The 25,863-nt window shown below is 36.1% G+C and overlaps 1 protein-coding gene across 1 annotated transcript; it reads right to left on the bottom strand.

The window, feature by feature from the left end:
* Positions 1-3,185: 3,185 nt before the first annotated feature.
* On the bottom strand, positions 3,186-9,812 carry LOC120332976 (high affinity choline transporter 1-like). Its single transcript, XM_039400323.2, has 9 exons — positions 9,604-9,812; positions 9,134-9,285; positions 8,630-8,750; positions 7,910-8,058; positions 6,784-6,918; positions 5,161-5,314; positions 4,744-4,970; positions 4,344-4,490; positions 3,186-3,804 (listed from the first exon to the last, which is right to left on the bottom strand). The coding sequence occupies exons 1-9, from the start codon at positions 9,776-9,778 to the stop codon at positions 3,403-3,405; spliced, it is 1,662 nt and encodes a 553-aa protein (XP_039256257.2). The 5' UTR covers positions 9,779-9,812; the 3' UTR covers positions 3,186-3,402.
* Positions 9,813-25,863: the final 16,051 nt, after the last annotated feature.

The raw sequence follows: 25,863 nt of genomic DNA, 5'->3' as shown, positions 1-25,863 counted from the left end.
ATTTATTTTGGGCAACTGAGGGTCCAATTAGTTCAAATAGTCAGTACACGAGGCAAGAAACAAACGCTGGGACGCTTTATTCCTTGACTTTCGTTCCTCTGCGTCGTTCGAGATACGATATTAACAGTATAGTTTGGCGACATGAATGAATAATAATTTAATAAGAATATGCCAATAAATTTTACAATAAAATCGATTTAAAAGTTTCTAAGTATCAGAATGTTTTATATTGCTTTTATTTATTGAACTGGACCTATGAATTGCTTCGCCAAATTCTTGTTGTTTTTGATATACTGTTGCGCGTGTTGTTGTTGGTAAAAAGTAAATTTTTCCCTTAACTAATAAACCAACCAATTTCATATTGTTATTCCTCTAAGATAGTTAAATTTAAAATAGACGTCCATCACGTTTAATGGAATACGTAACGATCAATTCCACCCGTTCACTAATTATGTCTGCAAATTTGCTGCTCAGTTGAAGATTTACCATACTGTATCGTCCTCGAATATTTGAGCATTGTTCTATTGTTTTTCAGACAGGCGTTCTCAATCCACTTGACGGATTCACAAAATGGTTTGGTATCGAACCAGGCATCGGCTGGGGATACGAATATTACTCAAGAGTCTCACTCGTAGTACGCTCCGATCCAATTAATAGTTTTCAAGGAATGATGAACTGCCCATCATGGTGGGCGAGGGATAGAGTTATATGCCAGCTATGAGACTTCATGTAGGCCTAAAAAACATTTGTCTTTGATTTTTCGACTCGAAATGTACATATGTGCCGTTTTGCTAAATTTTTGTTACTGGAGATATGGTTGTTGTTGTGAAAAATCGCTTTTGGGCGTATCTCATAGGCCAATTACTTTAATGTAAATCAATCTCTATATATATATATTTCATTTTGAAATGTTTCAGCGTTACAGAACACTTCTCATAAGCTGTGGTAAACGGACTAACCCTCGAGATGAAAGTTTGGACCAAATACATAGGGTGTTCATAAAGTCTATATTTTTTTTGAACTGCGAATTTATTGATACCATATATTGTTTTGGCCCCCACAAATGTATTAAATGAAGTAAAAATACTTGAACAGCTACTGATTAAAAAACAACAAACCTGGTTAAAATATATTGAGAACGGCTTCATCACAAAATTGAAATTGTAAAGGGACTTTATGAGCACCCTGGAAGGGTGTCGTGGTCCTTACTGAAGTGGAACTAGCAATCTGCAACAATATAGAAATGCTTGAACATATATGAACAAGAATGTGGTGTAGAAATGTATCCTCAAAATCATTCGACCATAAATTCACATAATGCTGAATTATTTCAAAAACGGAAATGATTGGGTTCAGGACCGCCAGGTGTTTTGGGGAAATTTGAAAAAATTATTACAGCTGGAGCATTTTGGAAAAGAAGACGCTTTTATATACGGTATATGCAATGGCTAATAACATTTTGTATTGTAAGGAATGACAAAGTTTGGCCAGCTCATTGAACCAAACATAATTTTTATTTTAAACGTGTTTTTTCCTGCATTATGTATTTATGAATTTGACCTGTTTGTGCATGATTGAAAGCAGAGTTGTGCAAACTTCGATAAAACTCACCAAGGAAAGGTGAACGCAGAACCAATCCGGACAACAAACAAAGTATTGTGTCAACTGTGAGCAAGCGACAACCCCAGTGTGACTTTACATTAACTGATGCGCCACGATCCCTAGCCTAATATTCGAAACTTGCTAGCGAGAAGAATGCAGTATTAAATCTTCTTTGCATCACTTTTGAGTAACGGCCAAGGAAGAAGAATGGCCAATATTATAACGTAACTCCATTCCACAAAATGTACGGTAGGCAAACTAGATGTTGCGTTGTACAAGAAGCATTTATCAATTATAGGCTGAAAACTCGAAGTTTGCGTTTACTGTTTTTGAAATATTTCATTGCCGGTATATTCTCGATGCAGAGCCGCTTTCTCAAATCAAATCTCTTAATTGATACGAGCGAGGATTGTTCTTCTTTCAAGTGAACTTCGAAGTTCAATGTGTCATTTTTTGAATTAAAAAAATTGAAACAAAATAAAAATCAATTATAAAATTGTACGACACTAAATTTTCCACTTGTGAGTGAAGATTTTTTCTTTTTTAAATGAACTTTGAAGATCAATGTGTGAACTTGATGGCCTTATGGCATTGGCGTTGGACATAATTATCTGGGCGTTTGAGTTTGCATATATCGAATTAAATAACCATAACACTTTGCCAATGTGTAGCGAATCTGTTCCTGTTAAAACTTTGTAACTCTCTTCGTTTAATTCCAGTTTGGGCCGCACTGTTTCAGGGGCGAAATTGTACAAATTTACATTGACAGCTATCGTTATCTAGTGTAGAACAGCTGTGGTTACGTTCAGGCTATTCATCGCTGTATCAGAGTGACAATCAGGATTATAATGATTGGTTTGAGTGAATATAACATACTGTCATTACCTGTTGTTGTTTTTTAAAGTAAATGAAGTGAGGATAACTAGGAATAGCATATTCACTTTCTTCGAAATAGCAAGAAAACTTTCGTTGTATCGTTGTCTAACTTCTTTAGACAAAACGAGATATAACTGCAAATATGAAAGATCATAATAATGGTCAATTTAAGTTATTATAATGAATTTTGGAAATGCTAGGTAGGGATGGTCTGTCTCTACTTCTTTGTCTAAATCAGGTGTATCCAACTCAAAATATGTCATGGGCCACTTTTTGAACTTTATTGACGACGCGGGCCGCAAACCATGACCAATCTAATGATCCACTTGTAACAAAATATTACATACACTGCTCCCGTTTATATTTCCCATCATAACTTATTTAACTAATTAGCAGAACTTCCAAATTCGCACCTGAACCTTATAAAAATTCAAACGACTGGTTTTCTAGGTTTTGTTCTGATTAGCTTACGCGCATTTGCGGAAGAACATCGGATATTTTTCAGAGGAGCTGAATCATAACTCCGGTAGTCGCCTAAAAGTTCCTACAAGACATGAACAACCTGGAAAATCATGTGACCACTAATACACTACAGACCACTAAGTACACTACACTTACACTTGGTCTAGCCCACCTCTTCATGCACCCAATTTGGCAACTCTGGTTGGGCGTTTTGACTCCAACTTTAATCAGCTTGGCAATATATATTTTAATAAAAGTTTTTCTTTACTTTTAACTCCCATTTAGAAAATCGATCAATTTGGTATGGGCAACCATTGTAAAATTATTAATATGGTGGAGCAAGTAATTTTATTTTATCATTTTTTCCTACCGTTGTGTAATTCATCGCGTTCTTCTTATTTTATCATTTCAAATTGAGTAGATTCTGCTTCCTTCCAAGTATATATATATATCTCCGTGAATTCACGAATAAGATTTTTCTCTATCATCGGCATCAGTCACGTGTATATTAGGATATACATTTGGAAGAGGTATATCCGCATTGCAGTCGTTTTTGGCAGCATTCACTTTCTTTAGAATAATACTCCTTCCACCGTTATTCAGATTGCTTCTTAGAATATCATATTTTGGGTGTATATATCCTCTTTCAAATAGAAACTTAGCAATACGAGATATTACTAGTATGGCAAGAAACGAAATAATCGTAGCAAACGTTTTGTATGGGAAATTGGCACCCCCAGGGTAGTGAATCCAGGGTTTCCAGTCCAACATTGCCTCCCCTCCTCCCAAGCGCAAAATCAGTCCAACAATAAATCCAATCAATGCTCCATAAACGTTAGGGTCAAGATACATGACAGTAACAAACTGAAGAGGAACGATATAATTATAGTCTCTTGATTAATAACAAACGGGTCACTAAGTTTCAGCTTCATTTTGCTCTATCTGGAATGCTAATAGAACGATCTTCCGGCATAACAATGTTGGGCATGCTCCTCGCTTTAATATTAATAGACTTTTTTTTTAATTTCGAATCATATGCACTGGAATATCGATAGCAGTTAAATGTATTTTAAAGACAAAGCAAATTGCGGGGAGCTGAATTGCAACAATTTTCTGTTATGGGATATGTCACTGTCTTTTAATTCTGATCGTTTTTTAATTTTAACGTTATGCTTTTCAGGATACTTAACTATGAAAAAAATATTCAAAAAACAGTATAATACAAGTTCAGTATTCAAACTGTTCTACAGCGCAACTTAAAATCAACATGAATACATCTGTATAACGGCATTTACCTTGTCTGTCACGGTGAACATATATATATATATTATTCAATCAATGAATGGAAATATATACAGCATTGCAGTACGATATTTTGCTACCAAATATTCAAAATGCATCACCTGGGGTAGAGAGAGACAATACATGAAATCCGCTGACAGATATGCAAGTACAAATATTGAATCAACGGTCAGTGCGACTACTGAAGATATTACGATAAATACAAGGAACGATATTCTCATCGCCCAGACAACTTCACGATCAGATGCCTAAAAACGGAGATGTAAAAAATCAGATGTATAAAAACAAAGTTGGCAAGGTGTATCACGATTTTAACTTGTGATATATTGAAGTACATTAACGGTTACTATTCTTTTCTGTCCATAACAAAATTTGTCGAAATGATGCAAAACTGTCTTCTGAATCTATTTCATTTTTACGAATTTCGTTCCACATTCGCAAAAAAGAATCATAACTATACGATAATATTCTATCACTCCAGTTACACAAAGCTGTACGTACATTTCGTCTTATTGCATTTTTGTAAACGTTTCTCGCAAAAAGGCTTCCACATGACAAAGTTGTTGAGTCAACTGAAGACATTACCGCTGCCGCCGTAGCACCCAAGCCAAAAAAGGATACTGCAGGAGGTGTCAGATATAGTAATACTATTGGTAAAATAAGTCTTTTGTCATGCTCGTCCAGTGGAGAGGAACCACTGCCGTTCATATAAGATGTGAGAGTCCAATCTTAAAAATGCAAAAGTTAGGGGATATGGAGTGTGGATATAATTTTGCTATTTATGGAAAATCCAGGGAGCGTGAATGTGATATTAGGTTTTTTTTATTGAGCCTCAACTTGTGTTGAGAGTTCAATTTGTTGCTTTCATTATGAAGGCATTCAAAGCTGATCAGAAAAATATGTATCAAGAAACCATACTTGCCGATGCTCCAACGGCTCCAATAAGTATAGGTGGTATTGCGATCAAAGCTGTACCAAACCCACTGAGTATGCAAAGTAATTTGGCATTTCGATTCGAATTTGCTGCTAAAACTCGTTGGACAACGGATTGCCATGGAATACCACCAAAAATCTAAACCATTGTAACATTAAATATAATTTGAAGAATGAGGAAATGAGAAGTATTGATCCGAGCTATTACCCAATTCAAATACAAGTTCAAATTTTACAACGCAAGCTACATTACTTCGAGTAAAGTCATATAGAAAACATCAAATGAGTGACTTTGTTCACCAGATGATTTTGGTATCGGTCATTTTTCCTGGGATTTGAACTTATATACCTGGGGATAAAGTTTTATAAACAAAAGCGAAGATTATTCAAGTTAATCACCACACAGCTGCAGAGACATATACAGCTAATGTGATTAGCTACGGCGATGTATTATTTCAATTTGAGTTTGGAGTAAATAAAGCATTGCCATGGTTATAATAAATGATGGCACGTGTTTTATTTATTACATACAGATACCGCCAATATTTGTGACTACGGATACATGTATTGTATATATGTACGTCATTTTATATTGTTACAATAGCTAGAACAGCCGATTAATTTGGGCTTGCATCTGTGGTCGCGGACTGGCGTAAATTACCCCAAATGGAATAAATATATAATTTCAAGGGTAACACACTAGTTATGAATGCTCATCTGCTGCTATTCAATGAAAAATAATTTTACTTAGAACGTGATTACTCGAATGTTTGAACCCGTATTCATAAAATTGTTGTTATTTTTATTTGATGCGTTTATACAGTGTGGCTTACAATTGCATGGTGTCCCATGTTTTGTACTTGGGGTATATAGGCTTTAGTTGAAGTTTCGAGATTCGGACCAGTGTAATCAGCGTATTCAGCCAACTCAGTTCTTTTAAGTTGCTATCAAATCAGTATAAGGGCGATTCCTTTGTTTTTCAATAGTGATTCCGGATCATTTTCCGTAGCTTATCGGATTGTCGATAAAAAAAATTCAGCCACTGTTTTTGGCAAGTCGTTTACAAGTTCAACGCATATACCCGCACACCTCATCATCATAATAAAAATATCCAGTTTTGGTTTAATTGGAACCGCGGGAATGTCTTGTAGCGAACTTGAAATTCTTATTCGTTGATGAAGATGTTGGACCTTCTTTTAATACGAATACGACCTACAAATCTTTTAATGTTTTCAAACCTTTCGTCAATCGAAATTGTATCTATTTCAGATGTAATTGCGCATATGTTATCATAGAATCGAAGCCGGAGTTTTTATTGTAAGGGAGACAGATTCAAAATTGCGCATTGACATTCGATCATTCGGTTTTAATTCGAGAAAAATATTCGATCAGAATAAAAAATATATTCGCTTTAGGTCGGTACTATTTTTGATATCGAAAGCAAGATAACCACATCGATTACCTGTATATGCACGCTCTCCTGGAGTGAACTTTATGTTAAAAACAAAATAAACTAAACTTTGGTTTGGTAATTAGGTCTCAACCCTGAATTTCAAAGGAAAAATTTGAGTAGGTCTACCTAGTTTTCTTAATAAAGTTCATACTTACAGATAGAAGCCACAAGTCAATGTATGCTCCACCACTGCTTGAATCCCAAGATCCAATCCATCCTGTTTTTCCATAAGCAGTATCTGCTATATCAATTACCGCTTCGTGGTTGAAAGCAAAAGGTAAACAAAGAATCTATCGAATAAATTTAGAGGTGGAATTGATAATTCAATTGTATTTAAATGCATTGGATCAGATCTAGCAGTCCATTATTTTATATTGATTTGAGCACCTTCCAATTTTATGTTGCAATGTATATAAAAAGTTAATAATTGAGTTATACATACAGGGAGTTTCAAATTGCATTCATAACATCAAATATTTGACAAGTATTTCTAGGATTTATTTGTTTCGAAAAAAAAGGGGGGTCAGATAACACAAACACGTTATAAACATGTAAAAATGTCCTGGTGCATTAATAATCAATGCAACAAAAATATCTCCAAAAAGGGTATCGGTTGGAGTGACGGATGCAGATAGAAAGATGATCTGTCTATACTGGAGGAAGGGGATCCTATGACCGAATCATGAATGAATCTTCTTTGTATTTTGCGTTAAGCGCAAGGTGGAGCTGTTGAAAATCATGGCGATCAATTTTCCCGGCCATAGAAGACCAGAAATGATTTGATGCGACAAAATATTACCATTATATAAATTTTTACAGTTTAATACGATGCAGCCAAATCAGGTCATGAAATAGACTTGGCAACATGCGCTTTGTATAAAACCAAGTTTGATAAAGTTTTCTGTACTTTTCCATGACAATGGAATATGGCTATAAAATTACTGTAAGAAACAAACAAATGAAACATTCACATATGATAAGGCGGACAGCATTTTTTCTTGGAATGTGTTTGTGTATTGAAACCGCTCTCAATATACAAAAAAGAGTAAGTATGGCAACTCCAGCCTCCGGAATTTCTACTTATGGCATAATTGTGTATTGAAACCGCTCTTAAAAAACAGACAAGAGTAAGTATGACAACGTCAGCCTCCAGCATTTCTACTTATGGCGTAAGTACTTTAATAATAATAATCGAAGCAGATATTAACCTAATAAACTGCGTTTCTGGTGCGGTCTTGTTGTTTCTTTGGCAATTGAAGTACATGACATAAAATTATTTACCAGGCCTCCGGCTATCAAAATAAGTTGCAACACATCGGTATATGCTACTGAATACAATCCACCCAACGTTGTGTATAGTAGTGCGATTGCTGCAGATATAATAACAGATCCTATTCTTGGTAACCCTGCAACAATTTGCAAACTGCCACCTGAAACAATTATGAACAAATATGTAAAATAAGTAAAAAAGATAATGATCGAATGGAATGCAGTCATTTCCAATTATTTAGGCTTATGATATATATAGGTTTTATGGTCTCATACTCTGTTATACTTTACATCTTTAAATTTAAATATATTTTTATTGACGGTTCTATAACATTGCATACATCGCTAAATGGCGTCCTATTAGGAGTTTTGCAACCTCGACTTTTGCAAATAATAAACCACAGCTATTCATGAAACACTGTCAGTTATACGCCAGTTACGAGCAACCTCAATTGGCAATTTGTTATAAAATTTAATGTTCTCAATATTACTCATTGTACAGCACGGAATGTAGATATGGATCATTTTTGTTATCATGTTGTTATTTTGTTCTCATTGGTATTTTATTCCTTATTATTATATATGACATAATACACTTTTTCATTAACTGAACCAATTGCTTTGAACCTCCAGTGGTTACAGATTGCATACCCGCACCACTTCGTTTTGGCTCTCGTATCCATATTATATTGTAGCCTCGCTCTCTAGTCTCTTGTTGTCTTCACTACTCACCAAGGGCATTCAATATGGCTCCCGTGTATATAATTAAAGAAAATATTTCTACAGAGGCAACTACTGCTCCCATGTACCTGCCAAGTTTAGCTTGAACGGGATCGATGATGGTGGTGTAGTTCTTCAAATTAGAAAAGAGACGAATAAAAGTGGTTATTTTCCTTAGTAATCTTGTACAATAATGCGCAAATAACAATGTGAGGTACCAGAGAGTGAAGACATATGAAATATAATGTATAGGTTGTCCAATATTAGCAAGTATATATTTGTTGGAACAGGAATAAAAATCTAATTTTCGCACGGAGAGATATTTCAAAAATATTTTGTACACGGACAGCAATATTCAGTCATTATGCTCGATTCATATTTTTTGCTCTTGGTGCTCATTGGTGATTCATCATATTTTCGCATCGAACCAAACAGAGAAGTAATCCCAACATAAAAAAAATACTCAGCTATTCAGTTAAAAATGTATGTCCTAAAGATTCCTTAGTTCAAAGTTACCTTATCACGCAAGTTATCGGCAAAAAATAATCCGACTAAAATCAATCCTAAACCATATCCAATCGGGATGCACAATGCCCACATCAAACCAACATGGGGCGTGTATACAGCTTCGGCTAATCCGTTTATATAATCACCGCCGACCCACGAAGCTGCAATAGAAAGGAACGATTAAAATTCTTTTTTTGCAGTTGATCCTAAAATGCAACATGAATGCTCCTTCCCGATACTTATGACGGTGAATGGCGAATAACAGAAATACCCATTGTCTTCCACTTTGATCAAGCAAAATGTACTACATACACATCTATCTGAGTGGTTAAAGAAAGAATGCATCACTTAAAATAGGAAGTTGTTCAGAAAAATCTCTCCCTATGACTACCTTCGCTGTAAAATCTGCTTATTCTTTTTTTATTAATATTATATACCAATTAGGTTGCATCATGCAGCATTCTCGTTAAGCAACATACCAGTCAAAGTGAAGAAGCCTACTACAGCACCAATGTCTCTTCCTCCAACCATGATCGTTTCTGAAGCAAGATTTGACTTTCTTTTTGTAGTTAATTTTGCCGCAACGATACCAACAATGAAAACGGCAAGATAAAAAATCACAATGGCAATCAAACCTGGAATGCTTACAATCATATTGACTAATTTGATATATATCCATAAAAGACAATTCGCACTGAAAAAATATATAAGCTCAATCGCTACAAACTATTTTTGTCACAATGGTCCGAGAATTGTGTTTATCATATGCGTCGGCAAAGCTTTCTCAGCTTTCTTAGGTAACGGTAATGCTACAGAGGTAACGATTTCCTGAGATTAGCTGTAGTTTTTTAACTCAAATTCCTAGAATTATTTATCGTCATTGTACACTTATGGTTGTAATTGCATTTCGACTTCACCTCGACTTCGACTTCACCTCGACTTCGACTTCAATCTACCACGGGGCTTACAGTCTCATTTGTACTGTGCATGTATAAATCGAGTTTCGGAAAGACTACAATGTACAGCTCGGCGCAACAAGTGAACATCATTTTTTCGTTGAAGTAAACTAAATCCATGTAAGTTGCCTATAGCTAAAGAAAAACATCTCAGCACTGTTCCCCAAATCATACCTTTTTGTTTTGTTATAAACAAACCAAAAGTTGACTTAAAACTTCCAAGTACAGCACTAAAATCACTCCTTTCAATGGCTCCTTTAAAAGTATTTGTTTAAAAGATGCGGTTTTAGGCAACGATATACGAATCCGTTTATACACAAAATATGTCATTTCGCAACGAATAACTTCGGTGAACTACTACCGACACAGCGACCAGGATGTAGCAAAACGATCGGATAAGTTGTAAAATGCTCTTTGACTATTTTCTATTGCTGAATATTTCTTATTGTATTCGACCAAAAAACTTTATTCAATGAACAGAAATTAGGCTATTGGGAAAGACTTCCTGTCTGTCCTCTAAATACTTGGAAAATGAACGCACAGCTAGTTGCATTCTATATTAAACAAAAAGTAGCTCATTAAACACGGTCAAGAATTTGTACGATATCATATCAGCATTTAGAATAAAAAAAACTGCAGTCACAAAAATGGTCTTTATTAATTAATAAGTTGAATCGCTAAAACTCAAAATCTTTCATATTTAGTTGTGGATTAAACTTGCGGATGCCACTATTCACGTAAAGCTGCAAAAACTGTGCCTTGATGGCTGATATTTGTAAGACGTCTTTTTCAAACACCATCTGATTTTGCTTTCGAACAATGTTGACTTATTTAGATGGGTCTTTTGAGAAACGATAAATCCCGTAGAAACAGATAATTCAAACTTATAATGAGCATAACACCATTAACCAGTTTCACGAAACAGATCCAAACACAGACTTATGTATGGGAGACAGTTTATAACGACAAAAAAGCAATTGAATATTCTAATGATTACCGTGATTTCAATATAGTATGCGTAAACATACTAATTGTAAATAGTACATTCAATTTTTTTAAACCAAAAGTGCGTGCCATCTTCATTATAGTAACATTTTGTGATTGAAGACTTTTCAGTAGTTTATTTCGGATTGTTAGAGAGGTGAAGTTGACCCGAAGACTCTCATCATCTTATGATGAATCAAAAGTATGTTTTTGTCGGTATGTTTAATGGCTTCATGCACTGTTGAGTTTGTACCATAGTTTACATTGATTAATTTTTGCATGATGGACAGAATATCTGAATCTAAACATTCAACAGCATATCAATCGTTCTTTATGTTTTAGTCTGCATATTTGTCAACTGTTCTTTTATTTTCATTCAAATCCTAAGTTACTCAATAAATAACCATGGCCTATGAGAAGACAAGTTGTTTCAGCCTCACACCACCATTGTGTGACGACTTGCAGTGTATCAATGACAGCCGAAGGCAACACGGCAATCACTTTGAAGATATACTTTTTTAGAAGAAAACTTGATATAATTAATGGGAAGCCAGCTAATTGAAGGTTGGTGTTATAAGCTACAGGCACAGGCAATATAGTGAACCGAGGTCTTGGTGGTAACCTAATCCTAATGTATCAACAGCATATTTTAGACCTAATCAACTTTTTCTCAGGGTGACCGTGCATTTGAACCCATGTACATTTGAACCCATGTGTATATTCGCGGGTTAAATCTATATGCGGGTGCTAAACCCATGGGTTAGGGTTAGTATGGGTTCAAATATCCGTAAAACAACAAAAATTTCCATAGGTGCAATAGTATGCCGGTGCAATCGTCGTGGGTTCAAATGTACGTGGGTTCAAATGTAATGGAACCCTTTCTCAGGTATGCACAAAGTAATATTAAACAGCGCATAAGAACCAAATCACAAAATTAAACGCGACCGTGCCAAATTAAATGCTAATTTGTAGTAGAGCATGAAATTATTCTGAGCGGCGTCACATGGCCAGGCTCAATAAGTTATCTGGGAAGGGATTCCGAGCATCGAGTTTCTGTTTGTGCCTGAAAACCTGTCGGATGTAATATAAGTTCTATTAATTGCAAACCAAGAAAAACACGGCATGCAATGCTCTTCGAAAAATGATTTTCTAAGCTATGCCAAGCGCATTTCAGATTAGTTGGTTAACACTTACACTTGCCGTCAGGGTGGTACGGTACAGCGAGGCTGATGTTAGTTTGTGAGTTTTATGAACACAAGGAATCTCTGTCAATGTATATGTAATAGTGCAATTCAAAGATGCGGGAATCTTACTCAAAACGTTTGTGACAGTTGAGGTCTTCATGTTCTCGCGTAGAAAGCAAAGTTGTACTAATGTTGTACATTTAAGGGTCCCTAAATGCCAATGTTCAATCTGCTGAGTCACCTTGGTCAAACAATGACCAGTATTCGGGAGAATATGGGTTTCGGAATCCACACAATATTTGATCGCAAATGGATTGTTTTGCCAAATCATCGCAGTTACTGGGTTGTTGATGTTGGAAAAATTCCCTTCTTCCCCGCAACTAATGAACCAATTGCTTCCAATACTCGAAGATGAATGAAAGTCGTCAGGAGGCTAGTTTTTTTCATCTTCCTTGAAACCCATTATTTCACCCACAATTTCGTCGCTTTGTTTCAATTCATTGTACTCTGAAAATTATGGAATCTCCTCTGCTACGTTCTCTTTAAAACAATGCTAACTCTGGCACTGAAAAATATGCTATTTTCTGCCATCAATAAGTTGATCTTTGAATTTTAAATTCGCACTTGACTTTTAACAATAAACTTGCAGCAAACATTTTTTTCAGTAATCGAAGTGAATTTTCGGACGTGTAAAATGACTCCAACTTTTTTAATCATTGCTCTTTCTCTCCGACTGATATTTGACTTCAGTACCAGATAAATTCTAAAAAACAGGACGCCCAGCTTGACTAAGTATAGTTTATGAGTAGTCTGAAACATCACATTCTGCACAAAAATGTAGTCGTGATAAAACCCAAGTGGACGGAAACAATGCCTTGTTAAAGTGGCATGAAGGCACGTGTAGTACACATGTGACGTGTAGTCACAGAGCTTTTGGAAATTGGTCGGACTTGATCAGAGGCAAATTTGATATGAGAAATCAAGTATCCACTTTGCATGATATACAAGCATACCCTCAATTGAATTTTCATGGCAGATATAACAAAGGTTCAACTCGTTCGTTATTTAGAACACGTTACCCTAAAAACTAATTTTCTTCAAGGCGGACATAAACTTGGTTTGAATAGAATTAAAGTTTTAGGATTTGACAGTTTAACATCATTATCTTCTTTCATATTCAACGAAAGTGGTATTACCAAGGAATAAAGGAATACATAGGAGCGAAACAGTTTGTCTTCTTTTTTCAGAATCCAATCAATCAAAGGTTTTTTTATCTGGGCCATCATTAATTAGGTTCAAATAAAACAAAAGAGTTATGCTCAAATATGTGGACACGGAGGTAAACTTAATATTTTATCATCAATTTCCCGAAAAGTAGGCTATATGCGGTCACATACCAGTTGCCGTATCGAGAAAAGGACTACACGACTACACGGACAACTCACCAGTGACAACTCGACTATCCAGGGTAACGGTAGCGATGCAGGGACTGTCATAGCTTTTCCAGGTCCTGTGACGATGATCCATTCTTCATGATTCAGTTTCCAAGTGAATTGAAATACCAACTGATTTGAGTCACATACCGCAGTCTACCATTCCCCATAAAAAACTTCTCTCTTTTGCTAAGCACGAGATCCGCCGACGTTCGCTGAGCACGAGATTCGCTGGTATTTGTTTGCAGAACCGCCACCAGATGCGCAAATTTTGATGATGTCATAGCCCAAAAAAACGAATTCTATAGAGCTCACAAAATTTTTTAAAATAAATGAAAGTAATAACCTTCTAGCGATAAAGCCAATCTTCAACTACTGAAAATTTCAAGGCAATTGGCCAGTAATCGAAGAAGGTGATTTTTATTACGATAAAAAGAAAAATTCTAACATATAGATTAAAGAACAACGAGAACAAGATAAAAATATTAACGAAACGATCCATAGGTCCACTCCGTGTTCAAAATTCAGATTCAGCTTAATTCCGATATGCAACTGAAAATTTTTTATTCAGCACCCATTCTAACATATCTTCAACATCAGTGCGCATTTATAAATAGTGTCTTCCGAAACAACATCAGACATCAGATTTGGCAGCTTGGTGGAATGCATCGAGTTTAGCATCATGCTCCTATTTAATTACCAAATACGGGGATGGTTTGTTTTATCATTTTAAGCAAAGAAAGAATAGTCCTTTTATAAAGCTATGGTACGCATTTTCAATGATAAAGCCTTGAATTTCGAAACGAAATTGGAAATATCAATAACACCTTCATCAAATAGGTACGTGTTCAATTTCGGCACGAAAACGCTGGTTTGTTGGTGAAATCTTTGCATGTTAGCGGTGATTCACCAGAATCACCGTTTATGATTGCTAAACAGCAATGGAGTCCTTATATTTGCGCCTTCCCTCGAATCTTAAAAGGCATGTGGGAGATTTCAGTTCTTCTCATTTCGCCATTCATGAAGATTGCTCGTGTTAAGAATGTATTATATTTAACTAACGATCCGTTTTCCACGAATGACACTTTTATAGGAAGTATATACAAAACTGTTTATGGGCTCTTCTTCATTTGAGGATAAACACACAACTGTTCGGGGTGCTTGAGTATATTATGGATATAACATAGACACCATACATAAATCATAGCACAAAAATACATGCCGTACAGCAAGAGAGAGAACTCAACAGGGACGTCAAGCGACAAAAATAAAGCATTAATAATGAGGTCATAAACATCATCTTACGGCTCTGCACAGAATAGCGGCCTTTTCAATGTTTTGTTTCTGTTTGTGCCTGAAAACCTGTCGGATGTAATATAAGTTCTATTAATTGCAAACCAAGAAAAACACGGCATGCAATGCTCTTCGAAAAATGATTTTCTAAGCTATGCCAAGCGCATTTCAGATTAGTTGGTTAACACTTACACTTGCCGTCAGGGTGGTACGGTACAGCGAGGTTGATGTTAGTTTGTGAGTTTTATGAACACAAAGAATCCCTGTCAATGTATATGTAATAGTGCAATTCAAAGATGCGGGAATCTTACTCAAAACGTTTGTGACAGTTGAGGTCTTCATGTTCTCGCGTAGAAAGCAAAGTTGTACTAATGTTGTACATTTAAGGGTCCCTAAAGGCCAATGTTCAATCTGCTGAGTCACCTTGGTCAAACAATGACCAGTATTCGGGAGAATATGGGTTTCGGAATCCACACAATATTTGATCGCAAATGGATTGTTTTGCTAAATCATCGCAGTTACTGGGTTGTTGATGTTGGAAAAATTCCCTTCTTCCCCGCAACTAATGAACCAATTGCTTCCAATACTCGAAGATGAATGAAAGTCGTCAGGAGGCTAGTTTTTTTCATCTTCCTTGAAACCCAATATTTCACCCACAATTTCGTCGCTTTGTTTCAATTCATTGTACTCTGAAAATTATGGAATCTCCTCTGCTACGTTCTCTTTAAAACAATGCTAACTCTGGCACTGAAAAATCTGCTATTTTCTGCCATCAATAAGTTGATCTTTGAATTTTAAATTCGCACTTGACTTTTAAAATAAACTTGCAGCAAACATTTTTTTCAGTAATCGAAGTGAATTTTCGGACGTGTAAAATGACTCCAACTTTTTTAATCATTGCTCTTTCTCTCCGACTGATATTTGACTTCAGTACCAGATAAATTCTAAAAAACAGGACGCCCAGCTTGACTAAGTATAGTTTATGAGTAGTCTGAAACATCACATTCTGCACAAAAATGTAGTCGTGATAAAACCCAAGTGGACGGAAACAATGCCTTGTTAAAGTGGCATGAAGGCACGTGTAGTACACATGTGACGTGTAGTCACAGAGCTTTTGGAAATTGGTCGGACTTGATCAGAGGCAAATTTGATATGAGAAATCAAGTATCCACTTTGCATGATATACAAGCATACCCTCAATTGAATTTTCATGGCAGATATAACAAAGGTTCAACTCGTTCGTTATTTAGAACACGTTACCCTAAAAACTAATTTTCTTCAAGGCGGACATAAACTTGGTTTGAATAGAATTAAAGTTTTAGGATTTGACAGTTTAACATCATTATCTTCTTTCATATTCAACGAAAGTGGTATTACCAAGGAATAAAGGAATACATAGGAGCGAAACAGTTTGTCTTCTTTTTTCAGAATCCAATCAATCAAAGGTTTTTTATCTGGGCCATCATTAATTAGGTTCAAATAAAACAAAAGAGTTATGCTCAAATATGTGGACACGGAGGTAAACTTAATATTTTATCATCAATTTCCCGAAAAGTAGGCTATATGCGGTCACATACCAGTTGCCGTATCGAGAAAAGGACTACACGACTACACGGACAACTCACCAGTGACAACTCGACTATCCAGGGTAACGGTAGCGATGCAGGGACTGTCATAGCTTTTCCAGGTCCTGTGACGATGATCCATTCTTCATGATTCAGTTTCCAAGTGAATTGAAATACCAACTGATTTGAGTCACATACCGCAGTCTACCATTCCCCATAAAAAACTTCTCTCTTTTGCTAAGCACGAGATCCGCCGACGTTCGCTGAGCACGAGATTCGCTGGTATTTGTTTGCAGAACCGCCACCAGATGCGCAAATTTTGATGATGTCATAGCCCAAAAAAACGAATTCTATAGAGCTCACAAAATTTTTTAAAATAAATGAAAGTAATAACCTTCTAGCGATAAAGCCAATCTTCAACTACTGAAAATTTCAAGGCAATTGGCCAGTAATCGAAGAAGGTGATTTTTATTACGATAAAAAGAAAAATTCTAACATATAGATTAAAGAACAACGAGAACAAGATAAAAATATTAACGAAACGATCCATAGGTCCACTCCGTGTTCAAAATTCAGATTCAGCTTAATTCCGATATGCAACTGAAAATTTTTTATTCAGCACCCATTCTAACATATCTTCAACATCAGTGCGCATTTATAAATAGTGTCTTCCGAAACAACATCAGACATCAGATTTGGCAGCTTGGTGGAATGCATCGAGTTTAGCATCATGCTCCTATTTAATTACCAAATACGGGGATGGTTTGTTTTATCATTTTAAGCAAAGAAAGAATAGTCCTTTTATAAAGCTATGGTACGCATTTTCAATGATAAAGCCTTGAATTTCGAAACGAAATTGGAAATATCAATAACACCTTCATCAAATAGGTACGTGTTCAATTTCGGCACGAAAACGCTGGTTTGTTGGTGAAATCTTTGCATGTTAGCGGTGATTCACCAGAATCACCGTTTATGATTGCTAAACAGCAATGGAGTCCTTATATTTGCGCCTTCCCTCGAATCTTAAAAGGCATGTGGGAGATTTCAGTTCTTCTCATTTCGCCATTCATGAAGATTGCTCGTGTTAAGAATGTATTATATTTAACTAACGATCCGTTTTCCACGAATGACACTTTTATAGGAAGTATATACAAAACTGTTTATGGGCTCTTCTTCATTTGAGGATAAACACACAACTGTTCGGGGTGCTTGAGTATATTATGGATATAACATAGACACCATACATAAATCATAGCACAAAAATACATGCCGTACAGCAAGAGAGAGAACTCAACAGGGACGTCAAGCGACAAAAATAAAGCATTAATAATGAGGTCATAAACATCATCTTACGGCTCTGCACAGAATAGCGGCCTTTTCAATGTTTTGTTTCTGTTTGTGCCTGAAAACCTGTCGGATGTAATATAAGTTCTATTAATTGCAAACCAAGAAAAACACGGCATGCAATGCTCTTCGAAAAATGATTTTCTAAGCTATGCCAAGCGCATTTCAGATTAGTTGGTTAACACTTACACTTGCCGTCAGGGTGGTACGGTACAGCGAGGTTGATGTTAGTTTGTGAGTTTTATGAACACAAAGAATCCCTGTCAATGTATATGTAATAGTGCAATTCAAAGATGCGGGAATCTTACTCAAAACGTTTGTGACAGTTGAGGTCTTCATGTTCTCGCGTAGAAAGCAAAGTTGTACTAATGTTGTACATTTAAGGGTCCCTAAAGGCCAATGTTCAATCTGCTGAGTCACCTTGGTCAAACAATGACCAGTATTCGGGAGAATATGGGTTTCGGAATCCACACAATATTTGATCGCAAATGGATTGTTTTGCTAAATCATCGCAGTTACTGGGTTGTTGATGTTGGAAAAATTCCCTTCTTCCCCGCAACTAATGAACCAATTGCTTCCAATACTCGAAGATGAATGAAAGTCGTCAGGAGGCTAGTTTTTTTCATCTTCCTTGAAACCCAATATTTGACCCACAATTTCGTCGCTTTGTTTCAATTCATTGTACTCTGAAAATTATGGAATCTCCTCTGCTACGTTCTCTTTAAAACAATGCTAACTCTGGCACTGAAAAATCTGCTATTTTCTGCCATCAATAAGTTGATCTTTGAATTTTAAATTCGCACTTGACTTTTAAAATAAACTTGCAGCAAACATTTTTTTCAGTAATCGAAGTGAATTTTCGGACGTGTAAAATGACTCCAACTTTTTTAATCATTGCTCTTTCTCTCCGACTGATATTTGACTTCAGTACCAGATAAATTCTAAAAAACAGCACGCCCAGCTTGACTAAGTATAGTTTATGAGTAGTCTGAAACATCACATTCTGCACAAAAATGTAGTCGTGATAAAACCCAAGTGGACGGAAACAATGCCTTGTTAAAGTGGCATGAAGGCACGTGTAGTACACATGTGACGTGTAGTCACAGAGCTTTTGGAAATTGGTCGGACTTGATCAGAGGCAAATTTGATATGAGAAATCAAGTATCCACTTTGCATGATATACAAGCATACCCTCAATTGAATTTTCATGGCAGATATAACAAAGGTTCAACTCGTTCGTTATTTAGAACACGTTACCCTAAAAACTAATTTTCTTCAAGGCGGACATAAACTTGGTTTGAATAGAATTAAAGTTTTAGGATTTGACAGTTTAACATCATTATCTTCTTTCATATTCAACGAAAGTGGTATTACCAAGGAATAAAGGAATACATAGGAGCGAAACAGTTTGTCTTCTTTTTTCAGAATCCAATCAATCAAAGGTTTTTTATCTGGGCCATCATTAATTAGGTTCAAATAAAACAAAAGAGTTATGCTCAAATATGTGGACACGGAGGTAAACTTAATATTTTATCATCAATTTCCCGAAAAGTAGGCTATATGCGGTCACATACCAGTTGCCGTATCGAGAAAAGGACTACACGACTACACGGACAACTCACCAGTGACAACTCGACTATCCAGGGTAACGGTAGCGATGCAGGGACTGTCATAGCTTTTCCAGGTCCTGTGACGATGATCCATTCTTCATGATTCAGTTTCCAAGTGAATTGAAATACCAACTGATTTGAGTCACATACCGCAGTCTACCATTCCCCATAAAAAACTTCTCTCTTTTGCTAAGCACGAGATCCGCCGACGTTCGCTGAGCACGAGATTCGCTGGTATTTGTTTGCAGAACCGCCACCAGATGCGCAAATTTTGATGATGTCATAGCCCAAAAAAACGAATTCTATAGAGCTCACAAAATTTTTTAAAATAAATGAAAGTAATAACCTTCTAGCGATAAAGCCAATCTTCAACTACTGAAAATTTCAAGGCAATTGGCCAGTAATCGAAGAAGGTGATTTTTATTACGATAAAAAGAAAAATTCTAACATATAGATTAAAGAACAACGAGAACAAGATAAAAATATTAACGAAACGATCCATAGGTCCACTCCGTGTTCAAAATTCAGATTCAGCTTAATTCCGATATGCAACTGAAAATTTTTTATTCAGCACCCATTCTAACATATCTTCAACATCAGTGCGCATTTATAAATAGTGTCTTCCGAAACAACATCAGACATCAGATTTGGCAGCTTGGTGGAATGCATCGAGTTTAGCATCATGCTCCTATTTAATTACCAAATACGGGGATGGTTTGTTTTATCATTTTAAGCAAAGAAAGAATAGTCCTTTTATAAAGCTATGGTACGCATTTTCAATGATAAAGCCTTGAATTTCGAAACGAAATTGGAAATATCAATAACACCTTCATCAAATAGGTACGTGTTCAATTTCGGCACGAAAACGCTGGTTTGTTGGTGAAATCTTTGCATGTTAGCGGTGATTCACCAGAATCACCGTTTATGATTGCTAAACAGCAATGGAGTCCTTATATTTGCGCCTTCCCTCGAATCTTAAAAGGCATGTGGGAGATTTCAGTTCTTCTCATTTCGCCATTCATGAAGATTGCTCGTGTTAAGAAGGTATTATATTTAACTAACGATCCGTTTTCCACGAATGACACTTTTATAGGAAGTATATACAAAACTGTTTATGGGCTCTTCTTCATTTGAGGATAAACACACAACTGTTCGGGGTGCTTGAGTATATTATGGATATAACATAGACACCATACATAAATCATAGCACAAAAATACATGCCGTACAGCAAGAGAGAGAACTCAACAGGGACGTCAAGCGACAAAAATAAAGCATTAATAATGAGGTCATAAACATCATCTTACGGCTCTGCACAGAATAGCGGCCTTTTCAATGTTTTGTTTCTGTTTGTGCCTGAAAACCTGTCGGATGTAATATAAGTTCTATTAATTGCAAACCAAGAAAAACACGGCATGCAATGCTCTTCGAAAAATGATTTTCTAAGCTATGCCAAGCGCATTTCAGATTAGTTGGTTAACACTTACACTTGCCGTCAGGGTGGTACGGTACAGCGAGGTTGATGTTAGTTTGTGAGTTTTATGAACACAAAGAATCCCTGTCAATGTATATGTAATAGTGCAATTCAAAGATGCGGGAATCTTACTCAAAACGTTTGTGACAGTTGAGGTCTTCATGTTCTCGCGTAGAAAGCAAAGTTGTACTAATGTTGTACATTTAAGGGTCCCTAAAGGCCAATGTTCAATCTGCTGAGTCACCTTGGTCAAACAATGACCAGTATTCGGGAGAATATGGGTTTCGAAATCCACACAAAATTTGATCGCAAATGGATTGTTTTGCTAAATCATCGCAGTTACTGGGTTGTTGATGTTGGAAAAATTCCCTTCTTCCCCGCAACTAATGAACCAATTGCTTCCAATACTCGAAGATGAATGAAAGTCGTCAGGAGGCTAGTTTTTTTCATCTTCCTTGAAACCCAATATTTCACCCACAATTTCGTCGCTTTGTTTCAATTCATTGTACTCTGAAAATTATGGAATCTCCTCTGCTACGTTCTCTTTAAAACAATGCTAACTCTGGCACTGAAAAATCTGCTATTTTCTGCCATCAATAAGTTGATCTTTGAATTTTAAATTCGCACTTGACTTTTAAAATAAACTTGCAGCAAACATTTTTTTCAGTAATCGAAGTGAATTTTCGGACGTGTAAAATGACTCCAACTTTTTTAATCATTGCTCTTTCTCTCCGACTGATATTTGACTTCAGTACCAGATAAATTCTAAAAAACAGCACGCCCAGCTTGACTAAGTATAGTTTATGAGTAGTCTGAAACATCACATTCTGCACAAAAATGTAGTCGTGATAAAACCCAAGTGGACGGAAACAATGCCTTGTTAAAGTGGCATGAAGGCACGTGTAGTACACATGTGACGTGTAGTCACAGAGCTTTTGGAAATTGGTCGGACTTGATCAGAGGCAAATTTGATATGAGAAATCAAGTATCCACTTTGCATGATATACAAGCATACCCTCAATTGAATTTTCATGGCAGATATAACAAAGGTTCAACTCGTTCGTTATTTAGAACACGTTACCCTAAAAACTAATTTTCTTCAAGGCGGACATAAACTTGGTTTGAATAGAATTAAAGTTTTAGGATTTGACAGTTTAACATCATTATCTTCTTTCATATTCAACGAAAGTGGTATTACCAAGGAATAAAGGAATACATAGGAGCGAAACAGTTTGTCTTCTTTTTTCAGAATCCAATCAATCAAAGGTTTTTTATCTGGGCCATCATTAATTAGGTTCAAATAAAACAAAAGAGTTATGCTCAAATATGTGGACACGGAGGTAAACTTAATATTTTATCATCAATTTCCCGAAAAGTAGGCTATATGCGGTCACATACCAGTTGCCGTATCGAGAAAAGGACTACACGACTACACGGACAACTCACCAGTGACAACTCGACTATCCAGGGTAACGGTAGCGATGCAGGGACTGTCATAGCTTTTCCAGGTCCTGTGACGATGATCCATTCTTCATGATTCAGTTTCCAAGTGAATTGAAATACCAACTGATTTGAGTCACATACCGCAGTCTACCATTCCCCATAAAAAACTTCTCTCTTTTGCTAAGCACGAGATCCGCCGACGTTCGCTGAGCACGAGATTCGCTGGTATTTGTTTGCAGAACCGCCACCAGATGCGCAAATTTTGATGATGTCATAGCCCAAAAAAACGAATTCTATAGAGCTCACAAAATTTTTTAAAATAAATGAAAGTAATAACCTTCTAGCGATAAAGCCAATCTTCAACTACTGAAAATTTCAAGGCAATTGGCCAGTAATCGAAGAAGGTGATTTTTATTACGATAAAAAGAAAAATTCTAACATATAGATTAAAGAACAACGAGAACAAGATAAAAATATTAACGAAACGATCCATAGGTCCACTCCGTGTTCAAAATTCAGATTCAGCTTAATTCCGATATGCAACTGAAAATTTTTTATTCAGCACCCATTCTAACATATCTTCAACATCAGTGCGCATTTATAAATAGTGTCTTCCGAAACAACATCAGACATCAGATTTGGCAGCTTGGTGGAATGCATCGAGTTTAGCATCATGCTCCTATTTAATTACCAAATACGGGGATGGTTTGTTTTATCATTTTAAGCAAAGAAAGAATAGTCCTTTTATAAAGCTATGGTACGCATTTTCAATGTTAAAGCCTTGAATTTCGAAACGAAATTGGAAATATCAATAACACCTTCATCAAATAGGTACGTGTTCAATTTCGGCACGAAAACGCTGGTTTGTTGGTGAAATCTTTGCATGTTAGCGGTGATTCACCAGAATCACCGTTTATGATTGCTAAACAGCAATGGAGTCCTTATATTTGCGCCTTCCCTAGAATCTTAAAAGGCATGTGGGAGATTTCAGTTCTTCTCATTTCGCCATTCATGAAGATTGCTCGTGTTAAGAAGGTATTATATTTAACTAACGATCCGTTTTCCACGAATGACACTTTTATAGGAAGTATATACAAAACTGTTTATGGGCTCTTCTTCATTTGAGGATAAACACACAACTGTTCGGGGTGCTTGAGTATATTATGGATATAACATAGACACCATACATAAATCATAGCACAAAAATACATGCCGTACAGCAAGAGAGAGAACTCAACAGGGACGTCAAGCGACAAAAATAAAGCATTAATAATGAGGTCATAAACATCATCTTACGGCTCTGCACAGAATAGCGGCCTTTTCAATGGTATTTTCGAGATGATGCGGCGTTCCTTCTAGTCCAGGGTTGTCCAACCTTTTTTGGCCACAGGGCTACATTTAGTTTAGGAATGATTGCGCGGGCCACTTGACATGGTTGTTATGTTCTAGTTTTCACTATACCGACTACTGATTAATGAAAAAACAAACAAAACTCTGACACCAAAATTATAAAAACAATGGAAATACGAAGATACAGTTACGTCAAAAAATTTTACCACACATAGATATTTTAATGTCAAGTATGACACCGCTTTTATCCAATAAGTTTGTCAATATTCGGTGCGATTGACGATGTAGCAATGCATAGCGAATTTTTCATATGACTGCCGGAAACCAGTGATCTCATGGGGTATTCGACATGGTTCATCCGTGAAAAAACTTGCTCGTACAAATAGTCTAAGCGCTTTCAAATATTGAGGTCATAAAAACTGCCTCTTCTAGTTTCACAGAAAAACAGATTGAAATACATGGCAGACGATGAAAATAAATTCAAACATCTCTCTCCAGCAATAAGCTCACAAAGGGACATAAATAAGCTTTTGATAGCTGGGTGGAGGTTCTCGCTCTTATTAGATGTTTCAATAATGGCCCATATTTGTTAAAAACATTGGGATTCGAATAATACCACATGGGCCACTCGAAAACCTTCAGCGGGCCACATGTGGCCCGCGGGTCACGGGTTGGTCGACCCTGTTCTAGTCGAAGAGGGCGCTTGCTAAATAACTGTTTTATACATTACCCTGGTTCTGCTTGCAAGTAACTAAAATGTGTTGTAAACAAATAGCATTCAGATTATACATGATGTGAAGAAATACCAAATTATCGAGGTGCAAGTGTTACTGATGGAACTATCAACAGCCAAACATTTTCCGAACCCCTTTTTTAACTCTTTCTCTGTTAAAATTAATTCAGCGAAAGGGAAAAGCGACAAGACTAAATACGAGAATATCGGTTGGAAACCGAAGACTTATCGATCGATAGTTAGGGGATCCCCCAAAACAGAAACTGCAGTTTCGATTCATCCGCTCTTGTAACTTGCGCTCTGCGCATCGCACACACACACTCGGCGGGTTTCAAAATTCTCTCGCTTTACAAAAATCTAGATCACTATATCAATAATTGATTGATAACTCGCTAATTATACGACATAATTCGTCCAAAAACAATAGGCTTCTGGTCCGAGATAAGATGAATGCACATGCAAAATCTGGAGCAGATTCAATCTCGCTTTCGTGAGATATCGCGTGCATCTAACAGACACACACACAGACACACAGACAGACAGACAGACATACAGACAAATACCTATCAATATACTTACCGATCTTAAGATCGATAAGTAATAAGATAATTTAGAGAAGGAAGTAATACAAATATCGTGTTATCCATTCAAGTCATACTAATATTAACTAAGGTTTGGCCGAAAAACTAGTTTATTACTCGTGTATATTCATCTATATACAATTTAATTTCACTCGAGAATGTTGGAATCTGGATAACACATTTCTAAATCTAAATTTCTACAGAATAAATATTAATGCCCGTCACATAATAACATAAAATGGAACATTCAAAGCATATGTGCGTCTGTAAGATGTTGATATCGAGGAGTTGGATTTATATATATGGATTATTGGACACGAAATGGACCTATGGATCGTTTTGTTATTATGTTTTTGTTGTTCTTTTTTCTTGGTATTTTCTTATTATTATTATGAAAAAATCGTATTTACCATCTGCTTTGAAATTTTCAGTGATTGAAGGCTACTGAGCATAGCTATTTTGTTATTATTGTGTCGAATTTATACAAAAGGTCAGTAATCTTATAGGACAGTGACGTGCAGCTTTAGATAATTATCCAAAATACATACGCAAGAGCGTCGTCATTAGTGGGCTATATTGGATCATCCGTCACGTACATAAAAGGTTTTTTTTTAGAGAAGCACATTGAGAATCGTTCATTATTTAATGATCTTTTTCCAGAATAAAATGATGAAAATTGAACCCTTAACAAAAAATGACATAAATGCTCCAAGGAAGTTTTAAGACTCGTCATATGGAAATAATTTAAAATTCTTTAATTTTATGATTTGAAGGCTACTGTGGCAATACTG

The sequence above is a fragment of the Styela clava genome, chromosome 13, assembly GCF_964204865.1.
Source record: "Styela clava chromosome 13, kaStyClav1.hap1.2, whole genome shotgun sequence".
NCBI classification, from domain to species: domain Eukaryota; kingdom Metazoa; phylum Chordata; class Ascidiacea; order Stolidobranchia; family Styelidae; genus Styela; species Styela clava.
Note: the sequence above shows the minus strand (reverse complement) of the source record. Positions and strands in the feature narration are given on the sequence as shown.